This window comes from Bemisia tabaci, chromosome 2, assembly GCF_918797505.1.
Source record: "Bemisia tabaci chromosome 2, PGI_BMITA_v3".
In the NCBI taxonomy this organism is placed as follows: Eukaryota; Metazoa; Arthropoda; class Insecta; order Hemiptera; family Aleyrodidae; genus Bemisia; species Bemisia tabaci.
Window position 1 is genome coordinate 24,501,792 of NC_092794.1, and position 27,977 is coordinate 24,529,768.

General features: G+C 36.2%; 3 protein-coding genes across 4 annotated transcripts; 1 reads left to right on the plus strand and 2 right to left on the minus strand.

The window, feature by feature from the left end:
- Nucleotides 1-34: 34 nt before the first annotated feature.
- LOC109029847 (mediator complex subunit 26) lies at nucleotides 35-11,090 on the minus strand. Its single transcript, XM_019040516.2, has 3 exons — nucleotides 10,939-11,090; nucleotides 8,245-8,319; nucleotides 35-6,641 (listed from the first exon to the last, which is right to left on the minus strand). The coding sequence occupies exons 1-3, from the start codon at nucleotides 10,999-11,001 to the stop codon at nucleotides 5,547-5,549; spliced, it is 1,233 nt and encodes a 410-aa protein (XP_018896061.2). The 5' UTR covers nucleotides 11,002-11,090; the 3' UTR covers nucleotides 35-5,546.
- Nucleotides 10,530-16,816, plus strand: MagR (Iron-sulfur cluster assembly 1 homolog MagR). 2 transcript variants are annotated; one of them, XM_019040530.2, is made up of 5 exons: nucleotides 10,530-10,681; nucleotides 11,387-11,586; nucleotides 13,574-13,627; nucleotides 14,481-14,586; nucleotides 15,798-16,816. In XM_019040530.2, exons 2-5 carry the CDS (start codon nucleotides 11,500-11,502, stop codon nucleotides 15,944-15,946), a joined length of 396 nt encoding a protein of 131 aa, XP_018896075.1. In that variant the 5' UTR covers nucleotides 10,530-10,681; nucleotides 11,387-11,499; the 3' UTR covers nucleotides 15,947-16,816. The 2 variants fall into 2 exon arrangements, with proteins under 2 accessions (XP_018896075.1, XP_072153092.1); XM_072296991.1 differs by lacking the exon at nucleotides 10,530-10,681 and having other exon boundaries at nucleotides 11,263-11,586.
- On the minus strand, nucleotides 16,327-27,950 carry LOC109029841 (uncharacterized). The gene is made up of 7 exons (XM_019040504.2): nucleotides 27,627-27,950; nucleotides 24,804-26,542; nucleotides 24,131-24,212; nucleotides 23,191-23,348; nucleotides 21,853-21,983; nucleotides 21,315-21,431; nucleotides 16,327-20,517 (listed from the first exon to the last, which is right to left on the minus strand). The coding sequence occupies exons 1-7, from the start codon at nucleotides 27,681-27,683 to the stop codon at nucleotides 20,366-20,368; spliced, it is 2,436 nt and encodes an 811-aa protein (XP_018896049.2). The 5' UTR covers nucleotides 27,684-27,950; the 3' UTR covers nucleotides 16,327-20,365.
- Between the last annotated feature and the right edge of the window lie 27 nt (nucleotides 27,951-27,977).

The window sequence follows — 27,977 nt, forward strand, 5'->3', positions numbered from 1 at the left end:
TGTCGCTCATGAAGTCAAGATAAAAGACAGCGAGTACAATAAATGTAATTTATTACCATCTTAAGATACCAAAGAAAAAAATACACAAATTTTATTTTACATCATACTAACAATTAAAATAAATTAAAAAAAGGAAAATCAAAATAATTATCATACAGAAAACAAAGATGAAGAATAACAAAATTGAAACAAAACATACAATTAAAGTATTACCATTATCTCCAGAGCAGGATACTTTTTGAAAAATCACATTTTTATAGTGTTGCAAGGACACATTCAAGTCTCAGGGATTATGGTAGAAACAAATAGGTACATATCAAAATTTTCGGGTTCCGTAAAATCAAAATTTTCGGACCAATTTATGAGCAGTGAGGGTAATGACTTTTCGTGACTTGCTGGCGGTTTTAAAGTCGTATCAAAAGTTAGAAAGCATCTTGAAATAGTCGAGACACGATTCAAAAAACTTCGGTTTCTGAAAACTGAAGATAGTTTACCTAATGGGAAACTGGTATGATACTTTCAAAAAATACAAACAAAAACCAGGACTTAGCAGGAACATTTCAATAAATGGTTGTATGAAAAGTAAAAAAGAGTAATGTCTATAAACTACACAGTCCATTGTTTTACGATAGCAAAATAATTTCCCTATAGACTGAGAGTGTAAAATGAAAAGAACATTTGCTTAAATTTGAGAGGCTTTCTTTACGATTTAAGTGCCAAACCTATCTCACTAATTTTATAAAAAAATAGACGTGAACTTATGATTGAGAGACATTCTTTTTTTAAAATAAAATATTTTACAACAAATATGTACCTCTACGTCAACGCTTACCCTGACTATTTAGTCGTAAATCGAGTTTTACAAACAATACAAAATTTTGATGGTAACAAAATCTCTTACAGAAAAAAGAGTTACTCAATTAAGAACTGAAAGTCATGCAATGACCGTATTTGACCAAATGGGGATCTGCAATGTCACAGGTTAAGTCCTGCAGACCTTAGCTGCTTGTCCCTGCCTCAGAGGCGATTTTAGAATAGGTTGCCGGCTTTTAGGCGCATAAGATACCCATAGGAAGAGTGGATTGGACTCTCAGCCATAAGGCAATCATCTAGGAGGGCGCACTCAGAATTCGAACACTAGTCCTTCATGTTGGGAGTTGAGACATTGGGCTCTCGGTCGTACAATGAAAATGGGCCAACGAATTAGAAGAGTATTAAGATAGTCGCAAAGATAAAGGAATTTCATTATATTCATGCTTCAGTGATAGAGAAAATGTTTACCTCTTGATATTCACCAGTTTTGAAGTGGTAAGTATGAACTTATGTCTACTCTTATGATAACCATGATAGTAAAATTATTTTGAAACAAATTTTAAAATAATTTAATTTTGATAAAAACATTACAGTTATCCAGGCATATTCTCCACGAGTAAAATTCACTATTTTGCAGCACTTATTACAGGTAGAATATAAACTCCATTGGTCTGAATCAGAACGCAGGAATACATTTCTGGCGTTGCACTTTTGTCATGATAAAAGTCTTTTCTTTTTGCATTATTCTTCAAAGGAAAAATTCTTTGGAGCAAGATCATAATTCTCCAAGTACTTCACCAAAATTGTTCACTATGAAAAGTATTAACAGTCATTGATTCAAGCAAGATAATGTTGGAGTACAGAAATGTGATTACTGTTCTGTGGCCTAAATATAGCGAAAAATTTAAGATTTGAAGATGCCACATACGTCTGACAGTCAGGCTCTCAGAGTAGAGATTAATGAGCCGTTTTAGGAAAGGCACAAAAAAGGAGGCAAATGAAAAGTATCTTTGATTTGGACGATACGGGAGCAATTTAACATGGTTCAGAATACAAAGATGATAAGATAATTTGCGATCAAAATGACAAGGAGCACAAAAAATCTAGCAAAGAAAGATTGCAAAATAAACATTTGATGCGGATGGAATTTGATAGAAAAGTGCTGATGCTTATTGTAAAAGGGAGTAATTGCTGGTGGTTTTGAGGTGGTTGTTTCTCGGTCAAAACGCTTATTGGTTGCAAACAAAATTAAAAATACAGGACTATTATTAGACTGGTGCGCAAAAAGCTTCACGTTTTTTCTTTTGAAATAGACCTGAAGAAAGTTGACATATTAAAATATAGAAGAGCATTAAATTCACAGTGCGTCTCCTCCTTGAAATTTTTTTAAGCATTTTCTTGATTGAACTTTCTCTTTTCACGCACAGCGTGCCAGTATCAAGAATTTCTTTCTCTTACATTACTTTTGTTAAAATTTCATGATCCACAGGCAAAACAACTTCTGCAAACTTGGTGTAAAATTTGGCCTATTAGTGAGCTGAACAAATAGATGCATATGACTGGGGGAAAAAAAGGACTGCCCTTAAACTAATTCACTGCTTCGATTTATAGTTACTGTGAAGAGATGAACATCAGGAGTAAAAAATGAACCCTACAGCTCAACTGCATTAATGGAATGAACATGCCTAAGTATAAAATTAAGATGTAGTGATAACATGCAGATGTGATGGTCCATAAATGATCACAATAAAAGAAGTTTCTTCCGCTTAATTGAACTCAAAAATTTGACCAATGTAACTTATTACAATGAAGTTATCAATATGATAGGGGTTTTCTTATGATCTGCATATCGACGGTGAAAGTCGGCAATCACATAACTCGGTTTGCGACGTCGCAGACTTCCTGTCATACTTTATTTTTTAAACGGAAAACTACTCAATGGTAATTCTTTAAAACTGCCGTGATTTTTCTTCTATGTGCGAGGAAAATTCTGCAAAAACTTCAAGGAATCATGTCCATTTGTTCTCCTATAAAAAAATAACATAGTTGCGGAGATTTTCAGACACCGCAAACGAGTTATGTGATTGCCGACTTGCACCGTCGATATGTGACTTGAGTGCTAGGAGCTGATTCTGGTACTCAAGATAAATAATTTCATTTTATGACAGGCCTCACTGAAAATACTTGAATTTATAGTAGATGTTACAACTTGCATAACTTGGATATTGAGTAGTGTACATGAACATTGGAAGCATTTGAATTCTCCCCCTCTACAATTGAATTATGTAAATTAATTGAAGTGCAGGTTGCAGTGTCTCAGAATTTCTGACTGTGTTACAATTATGATCAAAGCAAATGTATGTAATTCATCGAATCAATTACTGATTATTCATGATTTTACAATGCTTTAGACGAAAAATTTCAATGAATTCAGCGGATAGTTTCCTCTTTAAAATATAAATAATCAGTGGAAATTCTGAGGCATTGAGACCGAAAAGAGCCCTTTTCACACTTAATGCCTCAATTTTGGTTCAAACTCAAATGAATAATAAAATAGAATCTGCACTTGAGCATTGATTATCACTACCAGAGACTTGACGAAATTTTTCTTCAAGTTTGAAGTTGAAGAACCAGTCTTCAAAAGCTTATTGAATAGAAACAGAATATTCCAGCAACCCTACTTGAAAAATGGAGAAAAAAAGAGAGAGATTCTGCCGGATAAACTGAGGATAGAAAATGATGAGTTTAAAATTATATTCATCCTCTGAAACTGATGATGAGCAAGGCCTCTTAAAAGACGCGATAGAGGTTATTTCTAAAAAATGTCGACTGTACACTGTACATTTCAAAAATAATTAAACAATTACTCAAGTAGTAACTAAAAAAATATAAACAGAAACAATTACATTTCTTCCTTTTTTAAACTTTAACAAAACCGAGTGATGGCCATCTGAATGTTGCGCATTGCGTTTTTTCAGTCATTCTGTTGAATCTTCTTCTTTCTGAATTGGTTTTGTGCTCTTTGTTAAGAAAATGTTTAACTAACATCTAGAGCTTTAGGTGAGATTTTTAAGAACTGTTCTGATTCTTCTTAAGATTTCTGGGACTAATGATCAAAATAATTGTGATTGAAATGCTTCTTCCTGTGGTAGGACTGCACATTACATAGATCATTTACACTTTTTGAGAGAGAACATGTTGCAGCAAAATGGCAAAATCATCTTTAACATTATTTGGTGAGTTAACGCCAACACTCCAAATTATATTCCAAGATGTAAATTTACAATGAACTTGGAAAAACTGTATCTCCAGAAGGTTTCATGCGTTTGGGCTGGAGTAGTGTTCATAAATACAAATATTTACTTTACTCAGTTTTTAAACTAATGTAAAGTATTTTTATTTGATTACTAAAAAAATCAGTTTAGCTACTATTATTTGCTGAAATAATTTAGTGAATGTCAGAAACGTTTGAAAATAACTGCAAGATTCTCGTCCACTATTGTGTTCTACAGTAATACCTCGATTATCTACTCATCACTTATTTGATGCTCCACTTATTGAACGCTACAATGAGACATATATAAGCCTGACTTTTTATGCTTTGCTTTCATTTTCTCTGTTTTTTCCACACTTGTTTTTTTTTATCAATTTTCTGTATACAGCTCAGGCTTCTGCCACAATTCATCGGTTAATCGAGGTATTACTAAAGGTCTGAAACTTCAAATTGCAGAATCAATGTTTGTAGCTGCAAAATTAATGATAGAATCTGTGGAGTACATTATAATAACTAACTTAACATCATAGAGAAAAAGTAAAACAAGTGATATCACAGCATATATTCCCTTGATAGATTTTCTGTGGGTGCTAAGTGATACAACATTCATTAAAACAACCTACAACAACATTAAGGTAATTGAAGGTTGAGGCTCCAAAGACTTTTGCTAAAACGGAAAAATCATTCTGCAGGCATCTCGAAGGCTCAGTACACTATTTGGTACCTTTGTTTGTTATATGAAGCAGATTTTAAGCAGATTTTTTGTAGTTGGACAGAGTTGAGGGATGTATTAAATTGCTTAAACAGTTCAATTCACTGTTTTTTTTAAAGAATGAAATCTCAGGAGAAAAGTAACAACATCATATAAAAAAGTTAAGAGCCAAATTCTGAGAAATAAAGCTCCCCCTTAAATGCAATCATTCCCTGAATATTTTAAAAGTAAATCCTAAAATGATAATATTAAGGGGCTGAGAAGCACCTGATCAGTTATTTTTTTGTGGTACAAAATAAATGGCAAGGTCTAGGGCAGAGTTCTGATCCTTCACGTTAAATTCTCTTTTTATAAGCTGGAATTAAAGTTATATCTAGTGTAAGATTTCAAAGGATTTTACTATCTCTGCTAATTCCTTTCTCCCGTCTAATCTTCTCAAAGATTTTCTCCTTGATCTCCAACCTTAAAAAAATATGAATTTATCTTCCCAGTTCCAAAATGAAGATTTGGTCAATTTTTTGGGATTTGGGTCTCGAAAATGAGAATCATTACATTTGAAAGTAGTTTACACATGCTCAAAAGCTAGAGCTAGGTTTGATGGAGGACAAGGGATTCTTTTCTTGAAATGAAGATGTTGGGAATTTAACAAGTACAAGATCCAAACGCAGAGAGCAACAAACAGATGGGAGTAAACTACGACCAAGAAAAAAAAGAAGAAAAAAAACAAACGAAACTTGGTAAAAAAGCTTAATCGATCACTGTGTAAGGCAAAATTCGAAGCAAGTCGTTGTGGTAGGATCTTCGGTGAACCATTTCCTGCCACTCTCGAAACGTTTCACTCTGCAGTGGTGCTGGAGGTGCAGAGTGCTCCCACACTCCGTTAAGACCCTCAACACACTCACCATGAAGACGCTCTAAATCGTCGACAGTCACAACTGGACTTGCAGGCGGAGAAGGCACGGGTGTTTCATCCCAGGATATGGCATCAATGTCAATAGGGGGCAACTGTGACAGTATTTCTTCTACGGTGTTAAATTTGGGCGGAGGAATAGGTGGGGGATCTTCAGGAGGTGGCTCTAATTTCTCTATTGTAGGACTATCATTATCAATTATTATTGGTGAACTAGGCTTATCTGGCGTTGATGGGATGTCTTCTTGACTTAAGTATTTACTGGAAAGACTTTGATCTTTTTTCAAACTATTTTTAAGACTAGAACTTCGGTCCTTGGGCACAACATTAACATCCAGCTCGCCCGTTTTGGAACCAAGCATTGCAACAAGTTCTTGGGTGGTTTTGACCTTGGGTGTGCGGGATATCGATGCTATCTTCTCTTTGATTGGATCATCGTCGACTGGGACCGTGCCTGCAGCTTTGAGAAGCGTGCTTCGGTTTTTAGAGCCTTTTTTGCGGCCGCGCTTCTTAGGGCCAGGTGGAGGCTCCATGGGAGGGTCTTGAGGCACTTGCACTTCTGCCGGAGGAAAGTATTCTACAGGTACAGGTTCTTCACGCCGGCTGCACTCACCTTCTGCATTGGCTATCACAGGTTGACTGCGCGTCAGTCCATTGATTCGAGACTTTTTCTTCTGTGGCTCATAAGTTTCACACGAGTCATCTTCCGCTTTTCTGAGACGCTTATTGGCTGCATGTGTACGCGGTACGGATTCCACTAGAGGTTCATGAGGGTTGACGCTTTTCTCAACGGCAGCACCGTTCTGTTGTGAAGCACCACTTAAGTCAACTAGGTTACGCCAACGTTTGACCAAATTTTTCGCCCGCTTGGCCAACGACTCACAGTCTGTTTTTTTTCGCAGCAAGTTGACACATTTCCCCAATCTCGTGACCTACAACAGAGGCAAAGATGAATTAAAAAAGGAAAATTAAACCATGAAACCTTCCTGACAGAGGCTCAGAGGGGTGAAAATCTCATGACTTCTCTCCAAAAAAGAGAGAAGTTTCATGGAGAATTCAACAGTGTTACTCATGACATACCTTTGACTATCTACAGAGACTCTGTATGTATTTCAGAGGTACCTACAGCACCAAGGTCTGAAGAATGTAGTAATGAGAAGTTCTCAATTTACAGGAGGATTGCAATTAAATTTTATTTGAGAAAATCGAATGCAGGAAAATTTTTGGCATGAGAAAACAAAGGTAAAAGTATCTTTCTCAACTGACTGATATTCATAGATTTAAAAGTATATTCTGTAATTCAAATCAGGAAAGGGGTTTTAGTTTTAGCACAATTGAAATCATATTCATCATACAGCTAGAGACGATTAATATGGGCATCTAACATTACATTCAATTCACAGCTGATTTTAAAACTGATGAAAGTCAACAGAGCGACTCTGTTAATTACAATTTGTTGATTCTAACCAAGACTTCCATAGTAAGAGTAAAATGGGACACAAGAGGTGTTGTAACGGGATCTCAAAAATTTAAGGGCTTTCTGGTCTGCAAGACTAATTTTGGCAAGTTATCTATAATTTTCAGCTAAACGATTTTCCAGAGGTGTCACGGGTTTGATAGAAATCAAAGCTACACCGATCATACCAGCACCAGATTTTGCTAGCACTTTCTGTTTTTAAACACTGAAACTTGCTTTTCAAACACATTTCACTTACGGCTTCCACTGAAACTGATGACTGGATAAAAGTAATTTTAATTCTACTTAATTTTCATTTTTCAAATCACTGAAAAAGCCCACTGAAAAGATGCTGAAATTAGATTCACAGGGTACCGTTCCTTCTCTTATGATGTTGACTTATGACTCTTCATTCAGGCCGAAGCAAGCAATTCTCCGGCAAGTAAATCAGCTCATGTCCTGGCAGTGCTGCACATTTTATTACCGCCATCCACACAGCTCCGGTGCCTTTTCAGTGGTCTTGTGAGTATTTCTGTTTCTTTCTTTATGTTTTTGCTAGAGGCGTCGTCAGCTAAGTTGACAGTTGTTTACTTTCCGTTTGCAAGTGCCAACGACGAATTTGGGCCTCTGCACAAAGCGACGTCCATTACCATCCACCTTAAAACATCCGTCTCATGATTGTATTGTAAAAAAACTACTTATCAGTTATGATTAGCGACTTTTATGTGGTTGTGAATCCTGTGTGGCTAAAAAATAAAGTGTTACAAGGTTTGAAAGTATTAAACAACTTATTTAAGCTTGTGTCCTTGCTTCTGCACGAGTCTGATGTTTTCATGTGGATAGTAGTGACGCAAAAACGCTTGCAAGCCGAAAGTAAACAACCGTCAACTTAGCTGACGACACCTCTACAATCCATTTACTTTCAAAATTTGATCAATTATATCAGCAAAAATATGACCAAGTTCATCAGTGTGATTCCCTCTTTTCTCCTAAAATTTTAGGGATAGCAGTATTGCCTAAAATATTTGCTTACTCAGAGAACACGCGAAGTTTATAAATAAAAACGCAAAAAATTATACCTCAAGGGCCTCTTTTGTGATTGGCATCTTTTCCAAGATAGAAATGACCTCTGCGACGACTCCCATGTCCACAACCTGCAAAAGAAAAAGAGAAATTTTTAGAAAAATGTTCTTGAAGAGACTTCAAAAATCTTAGGAATTGGAAGATACTTTTTCTCAACTAAATTATGATGAGGCCTTGTCACATGTAGGTACCAAAACGGAGCGTTACATCATGAAAATCTGACAAGCTAAGAAAATTGTACTATTCCAAATTTGGACTTTAACTTAAGAAATTGAATTATCACAATATTTCTAGGGAAGAAAATTGGTGCTAAAAATAACAAAATCCGTATGCGAAGTCACAGTTATGAACTAGTAACAGCACTAAAGTAATGAAGAGACTAGTGAGATAAGCATCTCAGTTCACAACAAAGCAAATTTCTCACCACATTTTATGGAAATTCAGATATTAGCTATTTTTAATTAGTAAAATATCAGATGATATTTTATTTCAGCCCAGTCCAGGCGGTCGACAAATAAGTTAAACAAGATATTGGTAATATAAAATATGTAAAGCTTAGCATGTAAAAAATGCCACAATTCCGACAAATAAATGAATAAAAATCTGGTTTGTTGAGACATTGGTCGATGAACCAGGAAACTAAATCGATTGACCAGAAATGGCCCAAATAGCAAGATAAATATTCCAAAAATTAAGGTGAAAATATGGGTTAGTTTGCTGCAGTTGCAGTAAGGCAACAGCAACAGCAGGAGTTTTCAAACATGGCAGTTGTTTGAGGTATTCTGCTTTCACAATCTGTGCAGATGAATTCTACCACTGTAATGAACATTCGCCAGTAATGGACTAACTTTGCAGTAACATCAGTTTCAGCCTTGTTCAGGTTTCTTCTGAAAGTGTCAATATTCCCGTAATAAGTAGGGCAACCCATGATTAGCTGCCAATGTGCTTTGTTCAAGGAAGTCCGTTTCTTTCTTATACCTCCATTTAAAAGTAAATATTAAAGTGACGCAGGGGACATGGGGTGCTTCCTCTGAGTGAGGATATAGGTTAGACCCATGCAAAAAACACGCAGAGAGACTGTGATTGTGGACTTAAACACGAAAAAAATCTTTCAGAATCATGGCTTACTCAATGGTCACGAAGATAACCCAAGCGATTAGTTTCATTAGAGAAGGTACGAAAAAATGATGTCATTAGCTTTCCAACACTCTGCTCATGTTGAGAAAGGTGAATATCCTGATAAATGATCCTCTCTTAGAAAAGCGATAAACCTCTGGATGAACGCACTGAACTTGATGGTCTTTAACTCTGGGAACTCCATGGTATAGAGTTGATGATCCCGAGAGAATAGAACCAAGTGAGGTCAGTAAAGGTCTTCTCAGCATGCAAGAGAGAGGTATCAGATTACCAGCTTGAGCACACTAACCACATTAAGAATAAGAACTCCCTATTCTGTTCCAAGGGAGGTTTGAAAAATTTAGATTTGATGCAAATAAACATAACGTCTGGCTTCTTCCTCATTCTGTGACATGGCACTCAGTGCGGCAGGGTGATTTTACTGAGGTCATAACATTAGTTGGGTGGCACCTTAGGAAGAGATGACGCTCCAACAATTGTCAATGCTGACTGAGGTCTCATTACGGTTGAATATGGTGAATAAAATTGGAAATCAGGGGACCTCGGTGAGTCTAGACCTAGAGGCATTCCGTTCGACGAGGCATTTCATTTCCTACTTGCGGAGTCTCGTTGATGGCTTGAGGTTGTTGAAAATATGTAACTGTATCTCTGTACTTAGGATGCGAGCAAAGAATAAGGGAATGAAGATTTTCTGTTCCATTGCCCAAGGTGGGTGAAAAGGAGAAAAATTCTTCGGTGAGCAGTTCATGGAAGTCCTAGAACTTGTAAGGAAGCTGAAGTGGCCAATAGGCAATAGGTAATAATTCAACTAGGATTTGGACAAACCTAGAGATGTAAAAGTTGAGTGAACATATGGAATTAAGGAGGTAGACGAAAGGGGGTTGAAAGTGGAGTGGATTGGGGTAGATATCCGAAGGAAAGCCGGATATTACATGCGGAACTGAAAGGACAAACGTTGAGATTCGACGAGGAGATTGAAGTATCTCCGGCAATAGTGACCGAGGAATTTAGAAGTCGGGATTGAAACTAGAAATAAATGGTTCAGGGAATGGAAAATACAATCGTAACGCAGGGGATAAGGAAAGCTTGGAACCAGCAATTCCTCAAAAGGACGCAAGTGACGAAATGAAATGCTCAAGTCTCACGTCTATTTTTTGACAGATTACGACGGCAAGTTCACTCGCCATGAGCCAGCCAAGGCACGGCCCACCGGAGTTGTGCGCAGGCGCAGAAATTCTCCTCAGCAGCTAATAGGTCGGACAGGAACTACATTCAGCTCTTCAGTGGAACGCAAGGGTACGTATTTCACACAATTACATAAATTCAAAGTGCAATGTAGAACAAAAACTAATTGATCAATCGCAAGATTAGTGCTCGAAAGTGATTTCATGGTCGCATCCAAGGCTTGAAAAAGGCAGTTTCACTAAAATATTCACAGTTAAACATCACGATTCGGAGGCCCGTCGCCATGTTACACCATGTAATCCGCAAGCTAGATTTACAATAACAGATTTTGAGCTTAAATTTTAAGAAAATATTGTGTTTATCCTTACATTGTATTCCTCGTCTAGCCCTCTCAATAATCTATCCTTGATATCGGTTGGAGAATGCTGCATGAGGCCTTATTGGTCTCAAATCGTACAGCGCTCCTACCCGCATCTAACCAACGCGCTAGCCCGACATCTACTGCTGAGGAATTCTACGAGCCAAATGAAAATGACTCCGCCACTTCCAAAGTAAACTTTTCGCCGAAACGAATCCCCACTTCGTGACGTCACCCAACCGTTCGGCTCTCTCCGGTCGTTTCCGCTACCCCTCCATCGCTCGCTGACGTGCGTTTTGTACCTTACGAAATATTGTGATAACGGATAAAGATAAACAACCAACCTTGATTACCGATAACAAGATCATAGTTTCCACGGTTAAAATAGTTTCACTGGTAGAAAGCAATTTTTTCTCATTTTTATCTTTAATTCACCTAAATTTGTGTTTCTTCTCCAGGCAGTTTTGGTCAACAACAATGTGTTCGTAATTTTCAAAATGCACCATTCAGTGCAAGGAGAACCAATTAACATTCATCTCAAGTACTTACAACACAACTGTAACTTGTAGTCATGGCAGCAAGCAGAGTTATTGCTGCTGCTACCGTCCGGTCAGTGAAATCAAGGAGATTAATCCCTCAAAGGGCAGCCTTGGTTTTGGTAAGTATTTAACTATTCGCCCAACTTCCTCTGTTGACACATCTTGCTCTTTTTCCCTCTCTTTGCACGCCAACTTGTAGATGACACCACTTTTATTTAAAAGAGTCAAACCATAAGGTCAAAGCAAGGAATTGTGCTTGAAATTGGCACTCAGTGACTTAATCAAAGATGGTTGTATGCTCTTTACTAAGCCACGATGTATGCGAGATCATTGTAATTGCTGTACCTAGGTAATTCCTCCTCCATACTTTTTCGCAAGATTATAGTACCCTCTTGCCCCTTACACTTACTGTACTTGTTCCCTTAGCTGTATCTTCCTCACATCCATGGTAAACGAATATTTTATTATGAGCAAAGTTTCCCTCATGTCTGATGACATGTAAAATGGCTGATGCCATTGGCATTTCATGACCTCATTTTCCAGTACAGTAGTACATATTCCAGAACTATCATTATTTCATATTAAGTACACTTTAGAAACATCATCTAATTTTTTAACAAGTTAGTTACTCTATCTTGCATCCCATCAGTCTCTTTGACCTATGCTTCTCCACTTTACTTTTTTCTTCAATCCAGCATGTATTTTAAATTAAGTAGGTGAATGTGGGGGTAATTGATTAATTTTTTATGTGTGGAACAACAGACCAGGTGCAAATTAAAGCACTCCGTTTATGATTTCTCCAAAAAATTTTAGGTGCTTCGAGAATGATTCACATAATACATGTTCAGAAATCAACTACCGAGCGGACACAAGTATATCGATGGCCGAAGAGCAAAATCATGTATCCTCATCGTGGAGTCTCTTAATTTCTGCTTCTGATTTGTTTGTTGGAAGAGTAAGAAGCTAATTATATAGCTTAAAATTCATTCAAAATATTCTGCTGATTAAGAAGAAAAATCCAGGAAGTTTTCAAGTAGCTACATCAACCAGGTTTCTTGAGAAAAATCAAAGTATGGCTAGAAATCGGCAATGTTGCATATGGAGATACGTGGTTTTGCTTTAATGATAATGAATCTAACATTTATGACACACATGACACAAATAAACATGATATCATCTGTATAAGTCTTGTACCATTCAATCAGTTTTTAATTTATTATTTTGCTTAGAAATTGATCTCCTAACTCTCTGAATATGTGAATCGTTCTCTTGGTACAATTTTGAAAAGGAAAGACATAACTGTGTGCCCCAAAATTCATACATAGTTTTATAGACCCTTGAAAGAAGTCGAGTTTGCATGAATGCCCCACATCACCTGCAAATTAAGAATAAAAGTGAATCTAATCTCTTTTCTGATTCGTCCATTCCGGACAGTGTTTCAACGTATCATTGGCAGAGATTTTTACATCTATTATTCCAATTCAAACAGAGTTGAAGAGAAATTAGTAGGAAAGATATTGGTTTGAGTGCTGAATCACTATTTTTATCAAATCCATAGATATAGCTCATGGAAAGGGTCATAATTTTTTTCGGCTTGCTTCTAACAGTAAAAATTTGCCTGAGAAGAAAAATGCATTGTACTGAGAACCGTTTTTCTGTAACGTTCTCTCTATGGGTCCCATAGGATTATTTGAGATGGACTCGCATGACTAATGCTAAGCACTACATTATTTATAAGGATCCTTCATTGTTTGTGAATTAATTTATTCAGTCGCGACCTAAAATTAACTGTGCTGGATTTTCTTTCTCCTGCCCGTATGGGCTTGAGTTTTTCTATACAGCAAAACTACAACCTGAGATTGCATCGTTCCTTGGTATTTGGAGGCTTCATTTTGTGATTGCACAGCCTCTTAATCAAGCTCATGATGTCATATTTACAGTTTTGAATACGGTTTAGTACCTAGTCAGCATGTCAAACATAGTTCACTCAAGTTTTGGTTTCGGTAACATTCCTCCTGCGATTTTTTTAAGGGGCATGAACAATGTTTTTTTTTTGGTGATCCAGAGCATCATTCATCAATTTGTGTTTTTATCATTTTTCCACAGACTCCAGCAGCAGTGAACAAAGTGAAAGAAATCCTAGCTGACAAACCAGAATATGTAAGTTTTATTATGGACGACATTCCAAATTTGATTAACATCAGCTAAGGGAAAAATAATTAAATAGCTGCCTTTTTTTTACCAACCCATAATCAAAAATGCCTCATCAGCTAGAGTTTGGAATTGAAGGAACATAAAAGTTTCAAGCCTTTTGTTTAACTAATTTGGTAGGTATGTTTAAAACTACAAAGGCAGCTTCTTAAAAGTTTTTAGAGATCAGTAGTGAGTAACACTCTCTTTTTTTATCAATAAAAGAGTGATTGTGAATCGTAGGAGAAACGTTTTGACCCCTAGTAAGCTCTCAAAGGCATCGGGCATTATTGCATGGCAGGGGGTGGAAAAGGTTTTAGCTCCATTATGTTTATGTTGCTCCTCTGCCAACAATTTCTATGGCAATCCTCCCTTTTTATTTATCGGATAATAATTTCTCTCAACGTCATACAGCAGTTTCTAAATGTTTGTTCACTCATCTTGATATTGCCAGATAGTACATGAGACGGAAATTAAAATCGGTCGTAGGAAAAAGGTGAGAAGTATGGAGCGAAATAAAAAGCAAGCATAAGCCCAATTTTTTGCAAAATAAAACAGAACTGTTGATTGGGTTCCAAATGTATCTAATGATGGGAACCAGGCAACTTCCTGGAACTGAATCCTGATCTGAAAGCTGAATTTTTTTTTTTTTTTTTTTTTGAAATGCAGTAAGTAAGTATGCCCAGGAGGTCACAAACCTATGAAGTTGCAAAGACTGTAATATATGTTACTTACAGCTTTTCAGTTTATAGCATAACTAGCCTGTCCACCCTCCTTCAAGAAAAACCTTGACCATCATTTGAATCCATTTTCTGTTCAACAGATAGGCTTAAAAGTTGGTGTCCAGCAGCGGGGATGCAACGGCCTCAGTTACACTCTAAATTATGCCACAGAGAAAGGAAAATTTGATGAAGAGGTAGTTCAAGATGGTAAGTAAGCTCATTACGTAATGAAGTAGAACTCAAAGTAAGGAGAAAAAAATTATAATTGGGTCAGTATCATACATTAGTGCACTGTCGCCCATTTATGAACTATTAGCACCTAATTATTTTGAAATACATTTTTCTTAAAGTAAGTGGTAAATGCCAGGGTTGCAGAAAATTCCAAAAATGCTGTTTGTTTGCTGAAATGCAATATTTTTTTGCCTCACGGTCATATTTCTCACTTGGCTGAAAGTCATTTGACCAATTCCATGGTAAAATGCCTGATTTAATAATATAACACGCAATTCCCCTCATCACTTAAAGTGTTGAGTCAGAAAAAGAACATCATTTTAGCAAATTGCCTTGCGTTTGCCATGATCATAGTATTGCAAGATTGAGCATTTCGACAGCGTAAGTTTACGATCATATATCTTGTTTGCGGAGTCTGAATATCTCCGCCTCAATGTTACATTTTTAAAGGAGAACAAATTGACATCATTCCTTGAAGTTTAAGCAGAATTTTTTTCGCACAGAGAAGAAAAATCACGGCAGTTTTAAAGAATTGCCGTTGTGTAGTTTTCTGTTCAAAAAATAAAGTATGACAGGAAGTCTGCAAGCTCGCAAATGGAGTTATGCGATTGCCTCCTTACACCGTCGATTTTCTGCAAAAGATGGTTGTTCTGTTGAATTGGATGAAACCCAGATGGCTGTCTCCTCAGTACCCTGAACAAAATGCTGACTGGGCATTGGGAATTTCATGTGCTGTTTTCTATGTGCTCGCCTTAGATTATTATTACTTGAGATCCGATCATGCATTGTTTGAGCATTTTCGAGTATGTTCATTTGCATGCTTCAGCATTGAAATTGTTATCTATATACTGTACTTTTTAATAAATCCAATTACCTAATTAACAACAAATTTAGTCTTCATGACGGTAAAACTGTTAACTGGGCTAACACATTTTGAGTGACTCCTCTCTTTGGTGTTAATAAAAACTTCTACTCGTATTGATTTTTACATTTTGAGGATTTCTCACCTTCTGTAGCAACATTTCCAACTTAATTATGATTTGAGATGAATGAAAATGCTTCTGAAAGGCGAAAACAGATAAAGGAAAGTATATTGTGCTCGGAAAAAATTTTGGAAAAGAGGAGTGGTTATTTTAGAGATTATATTGCCTTTTCTAGTTTCACCAATTCTTGTTTCATTTTGGCAGGTATACGAGTCATAATAGACAAAAAAGCTCAGCTGACTCTTCTGGGCACGGAAATGGATTTTGTAGAGACCAAACTATCGGCGGAGTTTGTCTTTAATAACCCAAACATTAAAGGAACGTGTGGGTGCGGAGAAAGCTTCTCTATTTAGTCTCATCTCGAGGTAACTTTGAAATTAGATGGCTGTGATTTGGAAGGTCAAGTACTTTTTCATTGATATTAGTCTTGATTTATCTGTCTCTGTTCTGAATCTTCTTTTGTGTGCGCGTGTGATGATGCTAGCCTTATAAATTTATCAAATACAAACTTTTTTTTGTGAAACTTTTGAACTTCTATCAAATGAACAAGCTAAATCCTCCATTCCATCACACAGATTCATCCCATTCTTATGTAAATGCCTCTTTTAATATGTTCTAAACCTAAGGAATGATCTATTTTCAGCGAACTCAGTCAAAGTTGATAAATCTAATATTTATCTCAATATCTCAACACATAAGAATTGAAAAATTTATTTGTTGCAAAGATTTATTCCCCCCCCCCCCCCAAATTTTTTAGTCTGAAACTGTCTCCTTTCTAATGAAATTCGGCAAAACAATTTAGATCAATTTAAAATAATTTCACTGTTTAAAGTATCTTTTCCCCTGTTGGTTGAGGCTGTTTGCTTGGTTGTCACTCAAAGTGAAAGAACAAATAATACACTTTTAATCATTTTCTCATTGTACGTGTGAAATCATGTTCTTTCTCATCCCCCAATGATTTTAGTAATAGATGATTTTGTCAAGTTTTATAAGTTCCTCTGACGCCTGAACTTTGTAATGAGAATATATCTCATTCCCCCTAATGATGATCTAATCCGCTAATTAATTATTTCAACTTATCATTTTGTAGCAGGATTAAAACTTCCTGTTGAACATTACTGTATCATTTTGTAAATAGTGTAGATTTTGTTACTTTAGTCAGGACGTTGTCTAATGCTGTGTAAATTTTGTTGATAATATATTTATTTTTGTTTTGATTTCAATCTGCTATTTTTTATCCATCCCTTAATAACGGAACTCTCCCATCATTTTCATTGGCCTGTATGTATAGAATTACAAGGGTTTACCCAAAAGTAAGTTTCCCTATTTCATTTCTCAGGAAGTATCATAGATAAAGGATATATGTGGAAAGGGTTTTGTGGGCCATACTTTTTGAATTTTATCAATCCACAGTTGTTCAAATTTTGTTTCTGCATCGCCAAGCTATTTAACTTTTTATGAGTTCACCTCCGCTCTCTGCGAATCCGATTATGTCCACTCCTGATTAAGCGCATTGAAGGTAAATGCCGGTCCATCTCCTTATAAGCGAGGATCCTCGATACTTGGACCTGTTATCATTAATATCCATGCTTCTCTGCACGGTAAGTTTTCTGATAAAGGGAGGTTTCTTGAGAGATTTTTGCTCAAGTCATTATAATTGGAAAATTAACTTGAGTCTTAGTTGCAATCAAACCTTGGTGTTTGCATGTCATCATTAATCATGGAATTACCACTGTCTAATGTTTCTGATGTTCTGATGATGTGTTTTTGTGTTCTCTGTGCAAAAGTAAAAGTATGTATTTTCAAAAACTACCAACATTACAACTCACTGACTCATTGTTATTGCGAGTGAGGTGCATCACAGCTACGCTCAGGAATCAGACCCACAGCAATCCATTAAAATCAGACCCACTGCGACAGAAGGTGGGCTCAGAAAGAGTCTAATATCTCAGTAACTCATGGACCAAATTTAAAAAACTTAAGCTCGTTTAAAAGCTGAAAGTATGACCAGTGATACCCTTTCCACAGATTTGCTTTTTCTACGATGCTTCTTGAGAATTAAAATAGAGAAACTTGCTTTTGAACACACCCTCGTTAATGAAATTAAATAGTGCTCAGCCTGGTAGAAGGAAACAGATATGGACATAGCAGATGTAGCAGCGCATCATGAGAGAAAAAGTTGTGGAGCTGTGACGTAGTAGTCAGACTTATTTTCACTGACACATTGACAAAGCTCATGTGCGCAAACTTTGAGTCTTGACTGTCTCTTCATACACCAACAGAGCTCCTGTACACAGATGTGTGAATGTGAATCTGAAGAGCTGATTAGAGGGGAGTCTGTTCAATGTCCGTATCTATTTTCCTTCTACCATGAATGTTCAGAGTAAGTCATTCAGCAAATAAAATCTCTTTACACTGGCGAAACTGTAGACTTTTTTTTCATGTTTAGCTTCCAAGGAAAATTCCAATGAATACCTATTGTGAATTTTCACTTTGATTTTGGTGCAGTTACTATTCACACAAATTTTCGAGCAGTTCCCAGTAGGTATTGTTAAGTCTATTTAAACTTTAAGAGAAGACTTTAAATTTCTACTATTTAGTTTTAACTGTATTAGTTGAACAGAGTTAAATGGAATAAACAGAGTCTCTGCTACTTCAAGTAAGAATTTGATTTCAATCTTTGAAGATTTCCTAATTTTTGCACTGTTGACTGAGAGCATAGGAAGAACTCATACGTTAAACACGACACGAAAAACTAGGTGGAAAAATGGTACGAGGGGGATCGTACCTCATTAATGGTAAGCTACTTTTTGCCTTCAACATATACCTGAAAGTCACCGAACAACATTTCATAGCTAGACCATAATATTTAAGCAAGATAAGGGATTTTTTTCTAAGATAATAAGGTGCCAATACAGTGGAAAAAAAGACCTCCTTTAAAAAAAATTGAAACTAGCAAGCTGGTAGGAAGCTAATGGTATAAATGCGCTTCTCACTTTTTCGAAGGAATAATGTTAAATTTCTTAAGATTAATCCTACCGAATTCGACCATGTAGAAAAAATTGGATTATTGTGAAAAGCCCGGCTTCCAAGTCTCTTCAACTCAATTTGACTTAATTTTAAGTCTGTAAACTCGATCATCTTGGAATGCTATTTTGCCTCTCTCACCGCCTTTCCTCCTTCATCTCCTTCCCTTGAATGCCAAATCTCATGTTAATTAAATACCTAAATTGGATCAAATTTTTTCATCAGCTGTGAAAGTTTGTCTATACAGAAAATTTTACCAAAAAAAAAAAAAAATCCACCAGCAAAGTACCAGAGCTTGATTTTCGTGCCTTCACTCACAACAGGACAGAGTTCTATATACATGGGATCAATTTTTTTAAAAAAAATGTAAGCATGCATAACTGGGAAATTTTATTCAAATTATAGTAAAAAGGATATTTTCACGATGATTCATCCACTGAAAGTCGAACAAATTATTTCTGGAGGAATAAATTGTTCAGAAAACAATGTTGAATGGGTCAAATCAACCAATTGTTGAACACTCTGAGAGTTACTAAAACTTTAACTGTAAATTTGTTTTAAATGAGAGGACATCGTGACACTTATAAAAGTGTGAGTCAGTTTTCCACAATGCTTTTAGTTCAACAAGGATTATTACTAACAAATTTTGGCAATGAACAACTGTGTAAAAAAATAGAACTTTGATAAAATACATCTAAAAGTAAGTAGGTATACAACAATTTTTCTTTAAAATAATTTTTTAAGAAAAATAAGGGTAAAATTCTAATTTAAAATGCGACACAGAAATTTTTTGAAAATACAGTCTTACTCTATTTTTTGTTTCAAATTAATTACAAATACAGCCATCTCTCGATTATTCGAAAATCTCCTAGGCACAAATGAAAATTCTGATCCCTTCAAAAAACCTCCCTACTTTAAAAAAATCAATGTACGTAATTTAGTCCCCCGAGTAATTCAAATTTTCTTTGAGGTGCTTTCATAGATTCAAAAATCATTGTGAACGTTGCTGAATTGCCAGAGAAAAATAATGATGATCAGACGATGAAGAAGCCAAAGAAACACTCTACAAAATTCGTAGTCAGTTCCAAACATGCTGAATTGTCTATGTCTGTAAAAATAACAATGTATTTTCAGCTTTGTTCACAATTGCAGAAAAAGTTTATTCAGCTCATTAGAACTTCCTCACTCAAACCAGAATCACTAACTTTCAAAAATTACTAAACACTGAGGTATGCACAAATTCCCTAAATATCCTCGTGTTTTTTAACCCGCTTTTGCTCCCTTTGTAAAAGCTGTTTCTTTAAATTGTCTGCATACTGAAAAAGGTTTATTTCACCTTTCCTTACTAATTAGAAAACTTGAATACTTCAAAAATTGCTTTAATTTAAATTTTCCCTTAGACTTTGAATAATTGAGAGGTAACTGTATCGAAATGATTCAAAATAATAAAAATTTTTTATTCAATATCGACGAAAGCTTGCCAAGTGTTCAAGTCTTCATTTCTCCTCAATATAGAAGAGATCAATTATAATCTTCCTGGATAAGGGAAATATCATGGAGATTAGGTTAGTACGTTAGGTTAGAGGCGTCAACTTTAAAGAGGAATATGATAGATGACCTACGTTTCATTCATTACCTGGTGAAATCAAGACATTCCACAGTCTAATTTCGAAACAGATTGAGCTTAAGTTGAGACTACAAATTCTTTCTGTTTTGGAAAGTGTCAAAAATGATTGGCAGGAGCACTACAACAGTTTTGGTTGCTGTTTCAATGCGGTGATGTCTAAAACTTTATTTGTCAAATGCTGCGGAACTTGATGCAGGAGGTGGTTTTCAAAACGGGGCTGAGGATGGTTGAAATTTTCCTGAGGACAGCATTCCATCGTCGGAGGAAAGTCTGGAAATAAATAGTGATGCAAATAATTATTACAGGACTAGCAAAATGCCCGCGACACAAGTCAAGGGTCTAGATACTTTCCAATAGAATGTAATTTTAATGATTGATCATTTGATTGATTGAGAAATTTACCACGGCAATAGACTGGGATCTTTACTGTTTTTATTATTTGTCTGTCGAATCCATGTCAATTGGTTAACATTTTTCTGTTCCTCTGATCAGTTCATGTCAATCTCTCATTCCTATTCTTCCTCTTTTCATTTTTTCCTCCTCTCCTTATCATTTTCTTTTTCTTCCTCTTTTAGCTTCTTCTCCTTTTTTCATAGATTGCCATGTTGATTTTGAATTTTTTTTGTTAGAGGTTAATGCATTGGCAAGAATGTCAGATGTTGGTGCACAACAGCATTATTATTTCAGGACGAAGTCAGGTCACAGTGCTTGACAGGTGAATATTTAAAAAAATAGACAAGTAAAGGTCCATGCACAGAATACTATGATATTTGGCACCGGTTAATGGACTACGCAGGGAATATAAAAAAATTGGCACTGGCTAAATTTCGATATTTTTTTTATGGTATTCCTTATTATCTTCTGAGAAAAATGAGCTTTGAAAAACTAACTTTCTCTGAGTCAATCTTGAGAAAATTGATTGTGAAAAGTGCATTTTTTGGAAATTTAGTCATGCTGAGAAGTGATACTTTTGCTGAGTTGAAGATGCTGAGCCTTCGGTTTTGAACTGAGTCGATGCAACGTCGTCGATTTACTTAAAAAAACGGATAAGAGAATGAAACACATACCTTGTTTCAATTCAGCTGGCATTAGGTGATACCGTTCCAGGTACCTGAGTGTGGTGAAAGACAAATTGGTTCCTCCATTCATATTGCAAACGGCAATATCTTGTTGAATACCAACAGCTGAAAGAGGTAAATTTCACCGGCCTTAGTAATTTATTCAGATATTTTTGTTGAATTTTTCACATTGGATCACTTCAATCATAGAACACTCATGTTACACGCAAGCTATATGCTATGTAGTATGATTATACTACATAGTATCATCAAATTAGCAAAAACTTATTGAAAATTTATATAAAAATTAGGAAAACAAAAGATGGTCATTGAAATAATAGGTAAGGAAGAGAGTGAGAGAGAAAGAGCATTATGATGTCTCTCCCTTGCACATTAAGTTAATGAGTAGCGTCCAGTTCCCTGATTAATAATTCAAGGTGTAGCATAAACCCAATGGCTGGAACAACAGAATTCTCTCTCATTTGTAAAAGTCACTGTCTTTTTCCACAGAAAAGAAAAAACTAAAACTGAAAATAAACCACCCTACCATTCGTAAACTGGTCCTTATTCAGATACTTCATTGCAAGCTGGTTCATGTGTAGACTTAGATCTGATTCTCCTAAGTTGTGCTGATTTGGAATTTGATTAAAGTGAGCTGGAAAAAGCTCCTGTCCCATTCTGCAAAATGAAAGGAAACACTTGATATCTTCCACGTAAATAGTAGTTTGTTAGAAACACTGGCGTGCTAAGTAAGAACACCGCATGAACATTTGAGAGTTGCCAAATTTCCCTCGATAAATTGTTCATCTTTTACGAAAGTTATGAATATTTCACCTTGAAATTTACAGGACTTTTCGGTGGAATTGTGAGCAAAATTAACTGATTAACTTGAAGAAAAATATTAATGAGTCTACCAGGAAATTCGAGTTTTATCGAAAGAAAGTTGGCAACGCCTGAAGGTTCATACGGCGTTCTGCCTTAGCACGGGGGAACAGGGTTGGGGTCCTCTAACCAACAGCGAAGATCTGTTCTTGAGTTGGACGTGAGCAAAGTTGTTGCTTCTCTGAATGATATTGTTCGATTATAGTTTAAAATCAATAAGAAATGGCTAAATATTTTTTAAGCTGCCAATATTTTGGCCTCTTGAATCGCCTTTGTTTTCTACAATAACACACTACACTCTCTTACTGGGCCTTTTTTCTTACAGTTCCATTGATATTAAGATCAAATAAAGCTCATAAGATATTGAGATTGATTTCATGCAACTAGATTTGAAAGGCTTGAGAAAGAGCCAAATGGATTTTCTGATGAGTGAGAGGTTTAATTATCAAAAGAGAGTATTACTAAAAATTGATGAAGGAATGAACTGTTGGACTTAGTATGAACTAAAACTTTCAATTCTTGTTTTCTCATCCAAATTTGATGCTAAGAATGTATGAAATTAACTCATGAGCAGGAAATTAGAGTTTTTAGTGTACCATAGGATTAGTCTAAATTAGTTTTCTCCTCACTGAAAAACCCTAAAATCACCATCAAAAACATAAGTATAAATAGAGAATTTGCAGGTGTCTGAAAGGTGAATTTCCTGTTTAAGTGGAAACTACTGAGTGAACTGAACACTCGGATACCCTTGGTTTATGAAGCGACCAATTATTGGAGAAGATATGACAAAATGATCCAATTTGCTAAAATATGTATGTTTAAGTGGGAAATGCTGCCAGATGACGTCACTAGGCGGTGCATTTTCTCACTTTTAAATCTATTTCTATACTATTTCCCGTATCCGAAAAAAACTATAAAAAATACTGTGAAATCAGCTCTTTAAGCACTTTCTCCTTTCTTTCTCTCAGTCTTTGGAAATAATGTGATAAAATTAAAGTCTCACCTTTTTTCACAAGTATTCTTTTCATCCACACCGCCAATACCCATTTTATGAAGCTGCTCAAGGGTTGCTTGTCGGATGGAGTTAATGGGGTTCTTGGGGACAGGTTGAGACTGTAACGCTGCCTCTTGAGAATTCTGTAGAATATTGTTTACCTGCCCCTGTAAGATCGTTTTGGAATTAATTAATTTTGTTTGCACATCACATGTTCAATTTTAAATCTTTTTTTAAAAATTTTTCCATAAGACTTTCCCGATACGGAGTAAAATGTATCATACAAAAATAATGAATATATTGGGCTAGACTTGATCAAGCACTCAGCATGGCATTAAAAAAAAAATTTTTAGTGGGAGACTTCTCCTGGATAATTTCATCAGAGTAGCTAGTTAAAAAAGAAGATTCTTATAAACCTTGTGATGCAAATTTGTCGGTGCACAGAATGAGAGAGCACAGGATGTTTCCTCAAAATACGCTTCACATTTCTTGCAGAAAATGAGCGCAGTATTTTCTGCCTTGATCTACTTTTCATTTTGTCAATTGGTAGAAATCAAACAGATATTTGTAAGGTATCAAAATTGGAGGAGTTGTGTGATATTTTTGCGATTTCTAGAAAATGCTCATTCAGTTAAAAAATTCATGAAAGTTAAAACATAAAAGAACAATGAACTAGGTAAACTGAAATACTGAGTCGGAAAAATGAACAACCTTGGTTCACTTCTTTTGAAAACGATTCCTTTCATGTGTCATACCCTTCATTCATGATCAAGCATGAGTAAAATTATTTTTCAAATAGTTATTCCAATTTTAACAAGTACATTACTCGTGCATTTTAGGAAGTGCATTGAATAAAATTACAACAGTTGCCTGTTGGTTGACCCAAAATGTTATGATGGATTAACAATGATTATTTTCTTTTCTTTAAGAGAAATAAAGATTAACTTACGATGACATTGTCGTAGAATGTCCAGCCATTTTGTTTTCCATTGTGATTTAAATTATCTGGGTTTTGTTTCACAGACTCTACACTGTAACACAAAAGAACATTATTGAGGCTCAAGACATGAAAAATTCCTCACAAAGAGAGTAACAAACATCTGGGGGGAGACAGAATATTATGCGAACATGGGCGATTTGTTCTATTGCATGTACAGATGTATCAAAAAACAAAACAATACAGAAAAGAGGAGAACATAACACAAGGATAAGTGGGAAAATATTCTGCTCATGGCAATGGAAGCTCTTCTATCACGAGACGTGTCGGGCATTTTTTCTTATTTCTTACAGTTAGTGACGCCCAAAAAACTGGTAGCCTTATCCCTGCATCATTTCCTTTTCTTTTCTGTATTTTCTTGGTATGTTGTAGGACTGCTACAATGTATTTTCGTCTGGATGTGTAAATATTGTGTACCAATTGTGTTGATAATCTGTTAATGGCTCTCCGCTGTTCCCAATCCATTTCTAAATGAAATTTCTCACGGAACCCTAATCCTTCAAAACTTGAATAAGCGTCCTAAACAATTATCAATGTCTTCCCAAAATTCAATATCCTACAGGTATTGGCTCAAAAGTCCATAAATGTAAAGAGAATTTTAAAAGCACTGAATGTGATTACATACCTTTCATCATCCGAGGAAGAATGGTAATCTTGCATTTCTACATGAACCGATGGCTCAGGAGATGGAATCTGTTCTAGAACAGGTGGTAAATTGGCAGCATTTAATGTTAATGAAACATCGTTTTTGTCTTGACTGAACGGTGACGAGTTAGGTGTGCTTTTTTTGCTCCGATTACTACCTATATCATCTTCATCACTTACTCTATCCTTTGGTGAGGGCCTGGGGGATGACTTATGATTACAGCTACAACAACAATCCTTCTCTGCATCTTTAATTTTTGGTGGTGTTTTTCTTGGCTGAGGACTCGGCGAGTTTCTTTCACAGAAACTTGTCATTACCCCGACAGACCTATGCCGTAGATCGTCATCAGCATTTACTTGGATTGCTACTGTCCGTTTTTGAGGGCTCTGCTGAATACTTAACGCACGTGCCTTTGAGGGTGTCTTCTCCTTCAAAAGCTCATCAACTTTTTCCCGAAGTAACATCAGCTGTTCCGTCTGATTTAAAACTATCTGATACAAATCTGATGTAGAAATTCTTTTTGTCTTCGGTTGTTCGCATGATTCGGCGGGTGAGACAGGAGGAGGATTAAACTGTCGCATTTGTTGAGGTAAGCGACACATTTTGGTATGCATTTTCTGAACGCAAGTATTGCATTTGCAAGGTGATACCGAGTGGAATGTATCTTTTGGGGGATCTTCGAAAGATACTTTACGGTCCGAGTTTCTAACAACAAGGTCCTTGGGTTCATAGGGGTTATAAACACCGTACTGATTTAGATTTTTATTGTTGTGAGGAGGCATAGAAGCATTCTGATGATTTCCAACACCGTTAGCCAAGGCAACTGCTGAGTTCTGGTTTGGCATTGGAGCAGAGACACTGGAAAATTGGACATAATTCATTTGATAGCCATTTTGAAGAGTGTTTGGATGGCTTGATGGACTTGCGGAAGAGCAAGAGTTGTGCTTGAGCCTATCAACTTGTGTCTCCATATGAGCCAAGTTCATTTGACAACCATTTGGAAGGCTGTTAGGAAGTCTTGATGAATTTTCAGAGGGAACGGATCCAAAAGCCAGTTTACTTTCTGGTATTCCATTCACACAATTGATTTGATAACCATTTTGGAGATTGCTCAGATTCCTTGATGGACTCACAGAGGGGCTGGAGCTATGTTTGAGCCTGTCAATTTGTGCCTCATTATGAGCATGGCTCATGTGATAGCCATTATGGAAGCCATTAGAATTTTCTGATGAATTTCCAGAGGAGCTGAATTTACATATGGGTCTATTCTCTGACGTTTCCTTAACATAATTCATTTGAGAATTGTACTGAAAGTTGTTCGGCATATATGGAGAATTTTCAGAGGGGCTGGAGCTACGCACTGGTATTTTTTCTGATGTACTATTCCCATAGTTTATTTGATGACCACTCGAGAGACCAACGAAATTACCTGGTGGATTCACTGTAGAATTAGAGCTAAATGTAGGTCTTCCCTCTGATCTTCCGTCATAGAGTGGAGCAGGCTGGAAAGAATTTGGGCGACTGGATACATGGTTAAGGAGGTGAGCATTTTTGAAGCGCCAAACATTGTACGATTCAGAGACTGGTGCAAGGTCAGACGTCTTTTCTGTAGGTTGCTCTGTTGGTTTGATGGTATTGGGTACAGAATCCTTGTCAAAAGGTGATTTGGAATCGAAAATCAGCGAGATCTCAGGAACCTCAGGTTTGTTAGGAATCTCCTGGAAAAAGAGGAAAAAATGTCATAATTTAGAGGCAAGTAAAGCTCAAAAATTGAAGATTGGGCCAAAAAAATGTTTTTGGAACTTCTTATTGGCATTGATCCTAGCAGTAAACATTGTGATGAATTGGTGACCCACAGAAAAGGGAATTAACCACTTGAGGAGCATCAATGATTAAACTTGTCAACTATGCATCTCAAGTCACGACAATGCAGACTTCTTGAAGTATTTTTTTTTTAATATAAAAACTAGTTGATATTTCTTGAACATTTTCTCAATTTATCTTTTCTGAGTACTTGACAATTATTCTACGATTTCAAACCGTAAAATTGGCTAGTAAAAATGAAATAAGAGCAGCGAATTTAAAACGCTTTGAACAGGGTACATTCCTAGTGCCCCCAGATTTAAAAGTTTAACTTCATGCTACCTGCCTTAGGGGCTCCACATCAGCTGCCTGGCCTCAGATTATGACCGAGATCAAAAGCTAAGTAGCTTACTTGTAGAGGGTATGGATTTTTGGTTTATCATTGTAAGTATCCAGCACATCTTTTCATAAAGCATACACGCAAGCACACTAGCGCCAAAGAGGCAACCAGGAATACCGGTTGCAGAAAGTACTCGACCCTTCAGTTGCAGGCTGGTCAGCGCACAACTAATTAATTAACACTGTGCTACCTGATGGGTTGTATTTTGAACCATGATCAATGGAGAACTAAAAAGCCACAAAGTTGATACAGTATTGTACATTAAGTAATATATGACTGAGATGTGTCTCAACATAGTATCGTCACCTTCCAGGCAAAGTATCACAAGCGCCATGCGACGTTTAAAAATTTCCGCCGCCATTTTATTTTTTTACTGAGAAATTGTTGGTTGAATCTGTTCAAAAATTTCACTAAATTTTATCGGCAGCACAAAGAAAATTCGGTGTAATTTTCGGACAGGTTCGTTGAACAATTTCTCTGTAAAAAAATATAATGGCGGCGGAAATTTTTAAACGTCGCATGGCGCTTGTGATACTTTGCCTGGAAGGTGACAGTATGTTGATAACTGTGCATGAAAACTTTGAACGGATAAAATTTACCGTAAATGATCTCGGCTTTGGAGCTCCTCTAGGAACTGAATCATCATCCAAATCCATGGTCGAGACAGAAGGAGTGTCTACAATTTGCAGCAGTTCTGTTGACGAGTGATAAACATCAAAGCTTTGATGACGAATGAGAGAATCTTTAATATTTGAAGTGAATTGATATTGTAGCGTTTGAAAAATTGTTGAGACGAAATAAAATTAGTCACTCGCAAAAAAGATTACACTGACAGACTGACACTACATTTCCTTCAGAGAAAAGATAAAAATGAAAACACGATAAGACTGGATAAAACGAAGGACAATAAAATAATGCATAACCTATAAAAACTTTGTAAACAGAAAATT